The 15190-nt window shown below is 42.6% G+C and overlaps 2 protein-coding genes across 2 annotated transcripts; both read right to left on the bottom strand.

Annotated features, from left to right (window-relative positions):
- Positions 1 to 589: 589 nt before the first annotated feature.
- On the bottom strand, positions 590 to 5408 carry dck (deoxycytidine kinase). The gene is made up of 7 exons (XM_070989220.1): positions 5211 to 5408; positions 4770 to 4885; positions 2525 to 2718; positions 2250 to 2397; positions 2047 to 2162; positions 1625 to 1724; positions 590 to 815 (listed from the first exon to the last, which is right to left on the bottom strand). Exons 1-7 carry the CDS (start codon positions 5299 to 5301, stop codon positions 789 to 791), a joined length of 792 nt encoding a protein of 263 aa, XP_070845321.1. The 5' UTR covers positions 5302 to 5408; the 3' UTR covers positions 590 to 788.
- A 489-nt stretch (positions 5409 to 5897) lies between these two features.
- LOC139348853 (MOB kinase activator 1B) lies at positions 5898 to 14037 on the bottom strand. Its single transcript, XM_070989221.1, has 6 exons — positions 13771 to 14037; positions 12414 to 12580; positions 10360 to 10453; positions 9852 to 9985; positions 8118 to 8281; positions 5898 to 8024 (listed from the first exon to the last, which is right to left on the bottom strand). The coding sequence occupies exons 1-6, from the start codon at positions 13782 to 13784 to the stop codon at positions 7947 to 7949; spliced, it is 651 nt and encodes a 216-aa protein (XP_070845322.1). The 5' UTR covers positions 13785 to 14037; the 3' UTR covers positions 5898 to 7946.
- Between the last annotated feature and the right edge of the window lie 1153 nt (positions 14038 to 15190).

Below are 15190 nucleotides of genomic sequence, written 5' to 3' on the forward strand. Positions count from 1 at the left end.
TCAACTTGACTAATGGTTTCTCTATTGTTCACTTTGCAACTGAAAGACGCAGATTATCACTTCAACGGGTGTGTTAAATAAGTGTACTACTACTGCTAATACAGCTACTATAGAAATAATCAGTCACATTCAAGCCTGACGCTGTTTTGTGTTTGGACGCATTTCAGCACTTTGGACCAGTTTATTCCTTTTATCATTCCCACAGATATAACACCATAAAGCCAGGCACTTGTTATGAAGAATTGCACAACATGTGGCGTTCATGTCGGACTTTTATCACACAGAAATCTTAAATTTTAACTAAACCTAACTCCAGTCAGCGCTGATTTGGCCGTGCACGAGCTCACAAGCTGATCTCTGCCATTATGAAAGCATTGTACGTGAACATTAAAGCACCTATTTCAGGTAACTCTCATCAAATCCTCTTGGAGCTACCAGGTAAAGGCGAGCTCAGCGGTCAGAAATAGCTGAGTGGACTGCTGTTGTGGAGACTGGCGACATCTTCTGGTGAAGCTTTAACTCAGGCATGAAGTCCACTTCAGTGCTTTTATAATAATACTCAATACACTCAAAATTATTCATGTTTTTTCAAGTTTATTGTCAGGTTTGAATGGACTGATGGCCATATATTTATATAAATACACAACAGATATCTAAAAGTTTAAAAAATGGAACAGACAAGATCATTTTTAAAGATTGTATAGAAAAGGAAAAGTCATTATTGAGGCATTTCATTGTTTGAAAAGGAAACACGCTTCCGCTCCATGTTTTCCATCAGCGCGTGGTCCTCATAGCGTGTTCAGGAACTCCTTCACCTGAAAAAGAAGCACAGCAGCGGAGCTGTCAGCACCAGCGAAGACAGCTCAGTGTCTTTGTCTCGCTCCAACACCTGACCCGGCTGACGAGAAGTGGAAGAACGAGTTGGTTTATGTCATTTGTGCAAAGCATTGTGTGGAAGTGACTCCATGTTCCTGATGACTTTGGAATGGGGGGGTGTGGGGGGGTGGGGTCTCGGGTGAAAAAAAGAGCCTGTGTTTTACCATCAACACGAAACTGCTACTCAAGCAGCTCGGCAGGCCTCGTTTCCACAGGCGAAACCTGTGTGTGTGAATGTGTGTGTCGGTATCAGACGTCACACTCGGCTCAGCGGCGATCACTTTGTCTCTTCTGGAGTCCTAAAAGTCTCATTTTCAAGCAAAATTTGAACATTTCCAATTCAAATGACCTGGTTTTTCTTCAGTTAATCCACAAATAAAAGGTCATTTTCCTGATTCTAGCGCAGCTTCATGCCTTATTAAGTCTTCTTTCGAAACTCTGACACGTGTAGTTCTACTTTTTCCTGCTTGTTTTAAGAAAACAAGACTTTTAAAGCTCAATAATACACAAAAATTACACCCATTTAATATAGGAGATTACTGCTTGGGCTCAGGAAGACTTCAGTGAACACATGATGGCAGTCTGTTTTAAGCTTTACACACTGTCCCGTCTTTATTAGAATCAGGGTTTCACTCATAAACTCTCCCCTCCTTGGGTTTATAGTGGGAAGAAAAGGCCAACAGGATGTTCAACTCCTGTAAAGTTCGCCTCAAAGTCCTGCTGGAAGTGTCTGGAAGGCTTAACTCACCTTCTCGATCATGTCCGCTCTCTTGACTTCATTCCCCTTAAAGTCTTCATTCACATCAATGGTCAGGACTGGCACATCATTGAGATACTTAAAGTCGGTGCTGTGGGCCAGAGGGGACGCACGGTTAGTGATGCTTAACGGTTCACATGAAGCGACAAAGCTTTCATGTCTGTGGGAAATCTTGTGCACATAATGAACCGGACAAACAAGCCATTTCCAGCCTCATCCACTCCTTAAACTCAGACTGTGGCAGACGCAGATCACATGCATCCAAAACGGTTTCAAACTCTTGGTCGCCCCCAGGTTATGACATCAATGGGGATTTCAGATCAGCCAGATAGTTACCACTCTGACGCAACACATGCCACCACCGTCTGTGTGTGTGTGTGTGCGTGCGTGCGTGTGTGCGTGCGCAGACTCACGTCATGGTCTTGTGCTGCAGCCAGCTCTCGTGCTTAAAGTGGAGCTTCTCTAGATACTCCAGAGGGATGTCTTGCTCTTCCTCTCTGCCTCTCAGGCGCAACCGCTCTAAACATCTCTGCACATGAAAAGGAAATGATTGACGTCTTTGTGTATGTATTCAAAATGAAAAACAAAAAGAAGCTGAGGAGACTGGGCAGAGTACCTCCGGTGAAGCTCTGAGGTAGACGATACCGTCCAGCTCGATGCTCTTGCCAAACTGGCTGTGCAGCCAGCCGTGCCAGTCCTGGTAGACCGACCACTCTGTGTCATTCAGGCACTCGCTCTCATAGAGGTTGGCTGCAAAGATGTACCTGGAACATGAGGGGAATTCATGGACAAGGAGTTTCAACAAAATAGAAGTGTATCACTGGTTTTGCATTTTGTTTTCACCTGAATGGCACTTTTAATTAAAAACATACTGAATTTCTCTGTTGATACCTGTCACTGTAGATGGACCGCTCGAAGAACTGCACGGGGTTCTCGGCCTCTCGGAGCTTCCCGTTGGCCGACCTGATCTGAGCTCGCACCCGGCTGATGCAGGCGTAGCTCTGGAAGGTGTAGGCCCACCTCTCCGGTTTCTCATACATCATCTGCAGTACGTTCCCTCCGCTCCTCTGAGACGTGGTCAGCTCCTGGGACATAAACCCTGAATACTGAATATCTTCTATTGGGAGCAATGAATCTGCTTAACGTGCAGTCCAAGTATTTGTAGAAGTACCACATTGGTAAACTCTGGTCATTTTTAATTTGCAGAGGCTGCTTGATATTTATAGACTAGGACAGCATATCAGACTCTTATCTGACAGTTGATGTAACTTATCTTTGCGGACAGGTTTAATGTGCTTTTTAGAGTCAAAATTACTCTAAAGCTGCAACTAAAGATTATTTTCATTATAAATAAATCTGCTGCTTATTTCCTAAATTAATCCTTAAATGTAAAAAATGTCAGAAAATGTGAAAACTTTCCGATGTTATTTTCTAGAATATGTTGCATTCAGATAACCTGTATTATTCAACCAACCATAAAATATTAACTGTTAAATTAAACATTTTCCATAGTTTCAAGACTTTGCACAAATCCTGCATGTAACGCTGAAAAGCATCAAATCCTCACACTGGAAGAAGCTGCAACCTGATAATGTTTTGGCATTTTTGTAAGGAGAAATGATCAATTGATCGATTACTTAAAATGCTGTCAATCAACCGACTGTTGCAGTTCTTAATTCCTTGAATTATATCGGTGCTCGTGTTATTTAATACTCTGTGCGTAAATGTCTCCTGTCTACCTACTGTGACAACCCATTTTTCCAAATTCACCTCAGTTCTCTGTGATAAGACACAAGAGTGGATCTGTCCAACTGTCCTCCCGGCTGTGCAGGACTCAAGTCTGTCTCGTGACCAGCAGAGGGCGCATGATCAAACCACTGGAGCTGCTCAGACTTGTTGGAAATCCTTGGCAGCTGTATGAACTGATAATCCCCTCCTAACATCATGTTACACTGTACTGCACAGTGTGTCCTGCAGTGTTCAGCACTGCTTTACACAGTTTACAGTTTGGCTTTGCACTTTTATTCTTTAGGTATTTAAGAATGATACCTTTCAACAAAACCAGTTCCTTAAACTGGTCTAATTGGCATTCAGGAAAAAGTTTTGTTTTTTTTTTATTAAATCAGTCATACTAACAGATTTAGTAATAACATAAAAGTACAGTTGACATGACTAGTTAATTAATTGAGCAATAAATTGATAAAGAAATCAGCAGCTACAACTAAATTATGGAGCAAAGATGCCAAAAATGATCTGATTCCAGCTTCTCAGATATATTTATCAGTATTTGCTGCTTTTCTTTTTCCCTGTGACAGTAAACTGAACACCTTTGGACTGTTTGGACAAAAGAAATAATGTGCATACTTCTATTTCCACTCTGAATAACTGTGATTGGCGTTTTTCACTTTCTTCTAATGTTTCACAGACCAGGGGATTGAATCACTGTGACAACTGTATGAAAATGATCATTAGTTCCAGCCTGCTGCAAAAGCAATTACTCATCCCGAACAATTTGTCCATGCGTGTGCAACATAATAAAATCTGCTCTCACCTCATGATATGATATACACACATCTCCAAATGGCATTAATTCAGTTAGCATTTGTACTCGCAATGGGATAAACTACACCGTCATATGGTGTGATATGCTTCGGAGTACCGGCTCAAATAAATCAAGCAGGGACCTGAATATGCAGCTCGCTGCTTATATGTGGGTGCGCTGAACCACTAAATATGAGCCCAAGGGTGGGGCTGGGCCTGCAGCTGTGTGGGACGTTAGAGATGTTTGGCTCGATGATGGCATGTCATCTGCCCAGAGGGAGACCATCTGTTGCTCTGGGTGTGCAGCGATGGTGACCAGTGACCAGCGCAGATATATGGACAGATGGCAGCTGCACTCTAAATACAGATGAAGACTCTCCCAGTTATCTTAATGTGTGCAGTGCATGCTGAGTGAGTGTTCGGAGAGGATTGGAGGATCGTGTTCCTCTGAAGGACCAAGGTGCATAACAAAATGGCGAAGACGCAGCTTATAAACACACCGTTTTGCCTCTTTAAGGAAGCGATTTCTAAGCAGGAGACGGCACTGAATTCGGACTATTATTTCAAAATGCGGGAATACAGTAAACGTCAATACCTCAAAGTCACTGCCTTTTGTTTGGACGTTGCACCATCTGGCGATAGGCTCTGGTACCACCTCCCATTCCCCGCTCTCCAGCTCCAGAAGGCGCACAAAGGTAGATTTGCCCGCCGCTGAACACAAGGGATGCAGAGATTCAAGTACTCATATGGAATAAATCATGTAGCAACACATGCTACATAAGCTAACGTGCAGGTATGTTAGCTAACGAGTGCATTAGCTGACAGTCGATAACAGCACTCTGGAATTTGGCGGCAAGATTTTAATGTCAAGAATATAAATAAATAGATATTTATCACTTTCTGCAATCACAGCCAAACGTTTGTTTACGTTGCCCGAGGTGCCGCCTGCTAACTAAGCTAGCTTGAAGTTCAGATTTTAAGCTAGTTAGCTTGCTCTATGGAGCTTCGCTGTCGGCGCAACAAGCTCCGCTCTCACCGATATTTCCCTCGATCGATATCCGCTTTATCCTTTTCTCCATCGAGTCGTTCATCGGATCGGGGCAGCGTCTCTTTGGATTAATGGACATTTTGAGCAAATAAATGTCTTCCGTTCGAGTCGAAGCGGGCGCTGCAGCTGCTGCTGTTGTTGTGCTCCTTGTTCCTTTAAGTTTGGCGGGTACAAACGTCAGGAAGCGGCGGCTCGCGCAGATGTTTCCGCCCAGGAAGCGGCAGCGGCTCCTCGTCACGTGACCGCTCCGCCGGTTCGCCTGTCAGTGTGTTGACGCACACAGCGCAGGAAGTACTCACATCATTAAAAAGCAGTTATACCAACGATAAAACTACTGCATTACAAGTAAATTTACTCAAGTAGATGTGTATTAGTACAAGCAGGGACATGTACGTAAAGTCGACTACCAAAAGTACTTCTTATGCAGAATTTCATGTACTGTTGGGTACTTAAATGCATCATTATTACTGATGCATAAACAATTTCAGCTGCTTTATATATAAAACAACGCAATATATCTTATACATTAATGCTTTAGTATGTAAAAACCTTAATATGAAAGGAACTACAGCTGTGAAGTAAAAAGTACAACATTTCGAGTACTTCAAAACTGTACACAAGTACAGTGCTTTCACAGTGCACTGAGCTCATGCCACGCAGTAAGCATACAACTCATTCAAAGAGTCAAGACCACCTTTATTTGCCTTGTAAACAGCATAAATCAATTCAGTAGCATTGAAAACCCCAAGCCATTATTTACAAACATTTCATCAATTATTACAGTCAAGGAGGAAAAACTGTAGGCAATAGGCTATGTTATGTTTTCAGGATTTGACTGGTTTTCTATTACATTTTCAGATATCTGGTGAGCAGTAACATTCATAATAGCTAGCTAGGGAAGTGGAAAAAGATACTCAACGATTAAAACAAACATTATTTTAATATCCAAATAAGGGCGGGGAAGCAGCCTCTAAAAAGACTCGACGCATTCGTTAAACCAAAAGCTACCACTCCATGCTCGCTGAAAAGTACTTTCAAGACAGGTCTAACCCTCAGTATTTACACATGTGCATTGAAGCATTACACCTCTCTGACAAATTTCAGATAAGAAGAAATATAAAATGTCACTGTTTCTGAAACCAAACCTGAAAGAGAAGCAACTCTATGTCTATCATTCACCAGAATTGAAGCACTATAAAGGAAAACCAATAATAGATAAAGTATGAATGAGCCGACTGGTAACCCTTTTAGTGTTTAGTGTCAATTATTGCATAGTATACTACACTTTGAGATCGGGGAGGGGGCATGCATCTGCTGTCTGAAGCACGGCGACAAACAACTCGGACCATACAAAAGCAGAAGAAATCTCACTTGTGCCTTAAAGCCAATTTCAGCCGAGGTTAAGCGATTCAACATTCATTTGGGGAAACATGAGGGGGGAAACTACGATCAGTCACATGACAGGGCTTCTCACAAAGAGCAGTCTATGCAGAATAAACATTCAGGCGAGAGAGGTCAGGAAACTTCTTCAAAGTGCTTTATGGCTCGTGAGATAACAGCAAGGGACGCAGAGGAGTCCAATTCTAGATGCTCGTGTTTCTGAACAGCGGCGGTCGTGGCTTCAAACACTGGTCTCTATTTCTATTCAGAGTTTATGTACAATTAAAGGTTTTAGATCCCTTGAACGCTTTTCCTAAATATTAGTTTCTACTTCAAGTTTTTGGGGGGAAGAAAATCTAGTACACAGGAACATGTCACAAGAAAAACGCTAAGAGTTAAGTTCATTTTCAGTCCCTGCTACCACGTGACAATACTCTAGCCTCACTTCTACGTCCTTTAACACATTCATGTATCATAGCCTGCACAGAGCACTCAGGGGAGAGACTCTCTAACTAAATCAAGGTTGGTGATCGCTATGGTTTTACAGAGAAAATACTTTTTGAACCGAGGTACAGCACAAATAGAAAAAGGGGCGTAAGAGGGACTTGAGAACCGGAAACTAAAAGCGAGGTGGGGGAAATGTAGTTTTTCTTCATCACATTAGTGGTGTATGGCCTTTATCTTCTCACAGTTCTCACTGATGATATAGGGCAATTATGAGCCATGCTAGGCACTTAGGGTTCTTCTGTACCGACAGATGTGGGCTATTACAGATGTGAACAGCAGTAGACTGCAACCCAGATCCTTCTATGTAGATAAATTAAGAAAATAACTAGCTACTGAAGGTAAATTGGCTTAAAGGCTGTCTTATATTCTCGCCACAACGCTAAAAAGTCCTCCTATTCTTATATAGCAACTTTGCTTATACACTATTCTTCCCTGCGGGTGAGCTGGAAATGGGAACCTAAGAGCATGGAAATGCCTCCTGTGGCCATAAATCCAAGTAACAGAAAAAAAAAAAATCTGTGCAGTGTCATAGAAAACTAATGAACATATGTCTATATCTTCCTAAATGTCAGCCCTGACTGAATACTGGGGATCTTTACATACAGCTAAAAGCATCTTCTCAAATATGTTAATCTGTGGTTTGTTCAATTACGAGTGTAATCCCTGATTGCATTAGTCCTGGTGCCTTAAACCTATCAAGACCCGTCCTTCTTCCTGGCCTTATTAAAAACATTTCCCCAAATGGAAATATAGTATATACTGCATACGTACAGCCAGGGTGGGGTGGGTATCTGTGCAAAAACTAGAAGACCAATAAAATAAGGATTACATCGCTGTTTATCTATCCTTGGTTGTCAGTTTTTCGATCAGCTCCTGAAGTGGGACCAGCTCTTTCCTGTCAATGAGGTTGAACTCCTGCAGAAGACAAAGGGAGCAAACATTAGCGTGAAGCTCTTTATTGCTAACAGGCAGCGAGTGGAAAACACGTGAAAGTCAGTGATTCCTCACCTGAACGAAAAAGATGAAGTGTTTGAACGACGTGTTGAGGTGGGCCTCCTCCTGCAGCTGCATGACAGAGTCAAAGTGCTGGTGGTAGATGTGGGCGTAGACTCTGAACAGGCGCTTCAGGATGGTCTTCGCCACTGACATGAAGTTTCGCTTAAAGGGGACGCCTTGGGGAAAAAGACGGAAAAGCGATCAGACGCATCGGATTCCTTCAACATACAGGGTACTTTACTGTCTCCCACAGCCAGACCATCCAATAAAAACAACCAAGCAAACTGGACACTTCATACAGAAATCTCACTTTTCATGCTAACAAGCACACAAACAAACAAAACACTCAGTGGTAAAGGGGACTCTTTAAGGCTTTTAGAGTTTCAAAATATTGTTGATATTTCATAAGCTTGGGTTCTTCAGGTATAGCTTAAACACAAAGAATGCACTGAAAAGCTCGACAGACATATAAAAAGTTCACCCAGTCTTCCTTTTCCTCCCTTCTTATCCCTCCATTGCCAATGCTCCTCTCAATAAGGCACCAAAGCTCAGAGCAACGGGGGCAGACGCAGACACGGTATGTTCTCTGGATTGCAAAAGCCTTTCGCAGACAGGCCGCAGCACGATTTACGGGAAGTGCAAACAATCATGACTGCAGCTCAGAACCAACTCATGGCGGAGGGTTCAAGTGTAGGTGGGAAATTCTGACGCTGTTACGACACAGCTGCGCTCTACAGCTCAGATGTGGTGAACAGCTGGGGAGCACAGAGGCCCCGTGGAGAGCTCCTTCCTACGGGGTTACAGTCCCTACAGCACAACTCCACATCAATTATTCAAAGACAAGTCACAGACAGGACAAGACTTCTAAATTATGTTCCTTTGGACATGAAACTTGACATATAGAGGCTGGCATTATTCCTTATGAGGTCAGAAATATTTCACCCTGTTTTATCTGAGATGGGGAAAGGCTCTGCGGTTCCTGGTACAAAAGGATACCAAATGAAACAAATTCCATGACTCCAGGTGAGCACCTTTAATCACTGGCTCCTTCCACTGACAAGTACTGAGGAATAAATGAGACCTTTATTTGTGCTGGCTGCTGTCCAACTCTATTAACGCTCCACCCGAGACGGCACTAACCTCTTCTGGTCGGGAGGCTGAGAACTGTGTTGGTATGTATGTATTCTAACTGTGCTCATTGTTAACCAGAGAATATTCTCCATGTGTCTTCTGGGGGACTTTGTGAAATATCAGTGGGTTTGAACATAAGCAAACAGCTGATATTTACTTGTGCTTATATCTGCTGACAACCCAGATGATCTGCCCTCAGGACTTTACCAATAATCCATCTGCTTATGTAACACGTCTTCCCCTCACGGGTTTTCCTTTTCTGCATCACGCAGCTTTATCTTTGATTCACCTAGCATTTCAGGCTAAACTACATGCCCAAAATGCATCCTCTAACTTTCAACAGCTTATCTAATCTAACATCCATTCATTTTGCATTGCAGTTGAATTTCACAGAAAAGACAAAGGCTCTTTGGCCTCTTCGCGATAACCCTTTCGTGGATGGCAGATCCCTTTTATTCTAACGTTAGACAGATGTTGGGTAAAACTGTCAGCACACATCTAATCACTGGACATGCAGCAGGCATATCAAAGTTGCTCCTCTTCAGAGCTGAGCGCTAATGGAAACCAGCGAGGAAAACATCAAACCCACACAGAGGAGACGGACACAAAGCGTACCGATCTTTGAAGGGAACAGCGTCTCATCATCGAGCTGGTCTTGCACCCAGGTCATGAGGTAATCAATGTACTTGGGAGCAGAGCATTTGATGGGCTTCTTGATGTTGGTTCCATCAGCCCAATGGTACTCATACCTACAGGAAACATTAATGACAAACATTACATTTTGAAAATATTCCTTCCAGGTTAAAGTCGGTTAAGATGTCAGTACACTGAGCTGATCGCTTCCAGCAAATCCATTCTAACAGAAACCTTGTGAGCTCAGACGCTAGCCTGTAAAACATCCACTGAGAATCTGCTGAGCCTGGCAGGTGCCTACATGATCACTAGTGTGCTGTACTCTGAATTTAATCAAGTGTTGTCACGTTTCACACTAATTGATCAAAGATATTTTGTCCCACCGGCAACATCCCTAACCCTGCTGAGCCTCAACACGCCAAGATGAAGATGAGCTTGAGGGTTGGTTTTACGAGACTACACGCTTAGAGACAGACAATGATCAACTTACTTAGGACCCGCAGACATGACCGGACAACTTTCCTCTGTGCAAAAATCTGTAATGGTGCCGTACAGCATGTTGATCTGGTTGAAGAAATCCACAGCTGAAAAAAAGCAGAAACAACATAATCAAATTGAGCGCACGTGAGACCGAGCGCTGTGTGTGCCAGCACGAATGGCTGGCATCGAGTTTCCCCGCGGGCCTTCACCAGCCCCACTTCACCACCCGGTCTAAACTGTGGACCAGGGCACCCTCCAGTTATCTCTAGCAAACTGTTAGCGCTCATTCCCAGGGGCACACAGCCAACTCTGGCTTTCCATCAGCTGGAGAGATCCATTTAAAGTGTTGGCAGCGTTAGTGTTGGTGTTCCTCTCGCTAATCTCACAGAGAAAAATACATATTGAACAGCTGATGTGACATATGTGTTGGGTGAGGTCCTGCTTAATAAGACACTGAGCCCCTGCTTTGTTTGATGAGTCTTTGTCCAGAATGTTTGCATTCACAGCCGGGTCGAGGCTCAATGGTGACTTCAAAAAATGACATAGATGCACATTAGACACTTGATTTTAGTGCTTCTGGTCAAGAGCTGAGAACCTTCACTAAAGCTGTTAAATTAGAGCTGATGCTTGCTCGCAACCTTTGACGAGAGCAGAGTTCGAGGTACTTTCAGTAACACAGACGGATGCATTTCAAGGCCATGCACGGCTACTCTTTATAAAGCTTTTTATCGTCCTTCAATGTCGTCAAGTAAAACTTCAGTTGCTTCCTAAAATGACATGCAACCGCTGGCTGAGAGAATGGGAAAAACCAATAAATCAGGCGCCCCTCTGCCATGCTGTCAACTGGTCAACACATCGCCGTGACAGGCGCCAAAGTCACGGTCACCATGACAGATTTCCAGAGTGCCTAGACTGACACAGAGGTGTCTGCAAAGAGACAGCACGCACAGCATCAGGGATGCTCGGGTCATACAGAAAGAACCACTGCTCAGTCAAAATAAAGTGGAAACCAGTGGCGGCCTGCTGGTGAAGATGCAGACCACATAACCTTTCCAGTTTGATTCTCGCCGGGCCTTTGCTGCGTGTCATAACCCTCCCTCCCCCTGCTGCCGCTATCCATTACGACCAAACAAAGAATCGTAAAAGAAAAAAAGAAGTGAGCAGAGATCATGAGGAAAGTCGAGTTATTCTAACTTCCCTTTATTGTGCAAGTTAAAACAGCTCATGCAGCGCTGACTAACATCCATCCATTTCCACTAAACCTGAGCGCACAAGCACCGCAACGATGACAAAGCCGAGCCGACGCTGCGGCGCACAGAAAGCTCGTAGGTGCCTGTACTTGTTGAGCAAATGTCACAGATAATAGTGGATAAATACAGTCACTCCACTTCAGTTTTCATGTTCTCCTGTGCTCCAAAGGGATTCCCAAAAGCAGCCGAACGTTTGAAGAACTGCACAGTGCATACCAAACAAATCAGCTGCAATTAACTTAAAGAGACTCAAACGACAGCACGACAGCCAAATCAAAGAAAAACTAATTCAATGATGCATCCACGACTGCTCTTTGTGATCTGCATTACACCACTGTCTCAAATCTAAATTCATATCCTAATCACTTTATGTTCTACTGCAGTTCAAGGACTTTAAATAAGAACTTAATTCAATTGCTGACATGCTGAGACTGAACATCCCAAACTCTAACTGCACGCTGACGCAAGAGGAAACGAAGCTTCTGCTGGCCAGCCATTCGTCTCAATTTAGAGCAAAGTAAACAAGGCTCTCCGAGGCCAGACAATAAAGTCTATTTAACATTCACAGCGGTTTTTCCCAACATGAATGCACGTGGTCTTTAGAGGGAATGCCAAGACCCTGATACTTCACCCTCAACTGATTCTTGGTGTGGACTAATTGAGATTTCTGGGACGGAACGACTGAGAAGCATGCAAATATAAAGACTAGGAAGGGAGTGACAGATAAAATAAGAAGGTGTGTGAGGGTAAAGTCAGGAATCAGGACTAAAATACATCAAAGAGCAGGTGAATAAAGGGTAAAACTGGTGCTTACTGTTGACTGCGACCCACTCGTTTAAGTCCTCGCCCTCTGGCAGCATGACGGCCATGCGCAGGTTTCCACTTCCCAACGTAGCCTCTGCATGTTTCAACAGCTCGTACTGATGAGAACCCTCCGGGATGTTCTTCTTGGGCTTGAACGTCTTGGATGCACGGTTTCCACTGTGAGTCACATTTCAAAGAGGAAGACAAGTGATGTGATGAATGAGGTGGCAGTCAGGCATGATGACAAACCAGGTGAGGGACTTTTTGCTCAGGAGGAGTCATGACCTCCGTAAAAAGCTGGCACAAAGAGCTGAGCTTGATGGCTTTGGCAGAATCGGTGTGGGGGACAGAACAGTATGTCTCTCTGTGTGTTTAATGAGGCCATTTGGAGAGGTGCTGCATTCAATCCCTCTCACTGCCCCATTAAACAAGAATCTTTGAGTCATCACAACATGGTAGATCACTCTAAAACAGCTTTTCATTTAATCAGAGCATTAACACCCATCTCCACACGAAACCTACATCATTTTATATTAAATTAGCAAGAGCATTAAATTCTAATTTGTGCCAGAACAGTGGTTGAACCAGATACCCAGAACTAAAATAAGGCCCATCATCTCTCCTTCAGCTGAAATGTGCTTATGATAGCATTAAGTAGTCAGGATCAGATGTAGCTCATCAAACGTGTCTCTGCACCTTCGTGTCACTTTCAAATGCTCAAAACGAAGTGCTTCATGAGCTAGATGGCCCAATTTAAAGGTAAAAAGCGACAACCTATTACAACTAGTAAACGCTTTCTAGGGATTGAGTGTTGGCTTTTTAACTCGACTCCTCTTCTTCCATTTCCCTAAACAGACACATCCTCACCACAGGGCGCATTTAAGGTCTGCGCTCTGATCTAATCCCAAACAGGTTTTTTTGGGTAGCTAGTAAAAGTACAAGGTGTCATTTTGATTAAATATTTGGTCAGAGACTGAATGCTGCGTTCTGTCACATCGAGCTGGATTAGCCTGTGGCGACAAACTGTACGTACCAGCAAATATCCAGGCCAGACTATAAACCCCTCTCACTTGATTTTGCTCTGGGTTCGGTCCTGTGTAGGTTTAACTTTAAAGGTAGAGCATAGCAGTAGGTACTCTTACAATTACAAATAATCTACTCCTGATGCCAATATTAACTCTCTTAAAAATCTACAGAAAGCAACGCGAATCACACGACAGATTCGGAGGTGATTCCGGGAAGTAGTCGGATCCCGTACTATGCTATGGCTAGCAGGCTAGCTGTGTGGCGTTACCACCGCTGATATTTTGACGAATACAACGCTATACTGGCGAGGAAAAATAACCATTCATGATAAAATCACTCACAAAAAAAAGCTCATGTTTCCTCGGACCGCAGAAAATAACTCTCCTGGCAAACAGCTAGCAAGCAGAGTGGAGGCAGAGCAAACGGTTTGTTAAAACTCTCCCGCGTCCTCCGGTTCTTCTCGGGCTTCCTTCAGGTCCTTGTGAAAAATCAAAAATCAGTATCGACGTAGTAGAAATAACCACCCGTTAGTGCGATATAAACATTAATTTCATAGACAGACTGGTCCACTGGATGCTGCTCTGTACGCTGAGAGGCAGCAGCGTACTGAATGTTGTGCTAACTTCTTCATCTGACGTTCAGGGCAGATCAGACGCATTTCTGTCGTGTGCTGCTCCCCAGTGGACACAAATGGTCAGCGCTACTGCCCCGCAGGTTGAACTGGAGGGGAGTTCAACACAATTTTGTACAGAAAAAAAAAAAGTCTTCTGTGTGGCCATGCAGCTGAGAAATCTGCTGAAATCTATAAACACAATACTTTCTAATTCACTCTAATTCGCTCTATGAGTTGAATTTTCCCTCTAATTTATATCATGCAGAGGGTGCATGGACATCATTTCTGTAACCATAATTTAGAGAAACGTTTCAAGGCAGAGAATATTATAGATAAGAGATATTTAAAATATATTATAATATCAAAAAATAAAAATAAAAAATAGGACTTAAATAGTGGATTTCACCCCCTCCAGCATTTTTGATGATAGGCTACAAACACATTATATTTAGCTCATTGAATCAATATCATAAAATGGAGGTGTGAAAATACAAATATCACAATGGTGTTACATACAATTTATAATATATATAATGAGAGAAAATATAGAATATGTTCCTGTAATGATTTTGTAAGACTGTAATGTAAAATGTTGCTGTAACAATATCTATATATTGTGTCTTTTTTTTTATTTTTTTTTTAGATTATTTACATTTTTATTGCTTCCATGAATGAGCTAATGTCATGAACTTAAACAGGTCATCACTACGATAAACTCTTAAATTAGTCTCATGGAATCACTAACCCCGTGACACTAAAATATCCACTTACCTCCAAGTTATAAATCATATATTTACACTTTAAACACACACACTGTGCATATGTACATATCACCCACCATCATCAAAGTTCTAGACATGTATACATATACTATACATATCCACCCACTTTAGTATTTACCCATTCAATATTTATTACCTTCCACATTTAGACATTGCATTTTCCTGGTTGTTGTTGTTGTTTTTATTATATGTATTTAAATATACCTACAACTGTTTTTTTCATCTACTTCTATGTACAAAATAGTTCTATGTTTGTTTTATTTCTTGTCTTTGTTCAGCTTGTTTGTCCTTGTTTTTAACAGTCTGTCTATTTCTATCTTCTGTAAACAGTTCTTGAAACTACTGAGAGCAAATTCCTTGAATATG

This window comes from Chaetodon trifascialis, chromosome 20 (genome assembly GCF_039877785.1).
Source record: "Chaetodon trifascialis isolate fChaTrf1 chromosome 20, fChaTrf1.hap1, whole genome shotgun sequence".
Taxonomy (NCBI): domain Eukaryota; kingdom Metazoa; phylum Chordata; class Actinopteri; order Chaetodontiformes; family Chaetodontidae; genus Chaetodon; species Chaetodon trifascialis.

Coding starts and splice junctions, on each gene's coding strand:
- dck (XM_070989220.1), bottom strand. CDS start 5,301: ATGTCCATTAATCCAAAGAGACGCTGCCCCGATCCGATGAACGACTCG. Junction 2,719..4,769: donor CAAAAGGCAGTGACTTTGAG/GTATTGACGTTT, acceptor TTTATGTCCCAG/GAGCTGACCACGTCTCAGAG. Junction 816..1,624: donor GAGCGGACATGATCGAGAAG/GTGAGTTAAGCC, acceptor CTTCTTTTTCAG/GTGAAGGAGTTCCTGAACAC.
- LOC139348853 (XM_070989221.1), bottom strand. Junction 9,986..10,359: donor GTCATGTCTGCGGGTCCTAA/GTAAGTTGATCA, acceptor TGTTTCCTGTAG/GTATGAGTACCATTGGGCTG. Junction 8,282..9,851: donor GCTGTTCCCTTCAAAGATCG/GTACGCTTTGTG, acceptor TTTTTCCCCAAG/GCGTCCCCTTTAAGCGAAAC.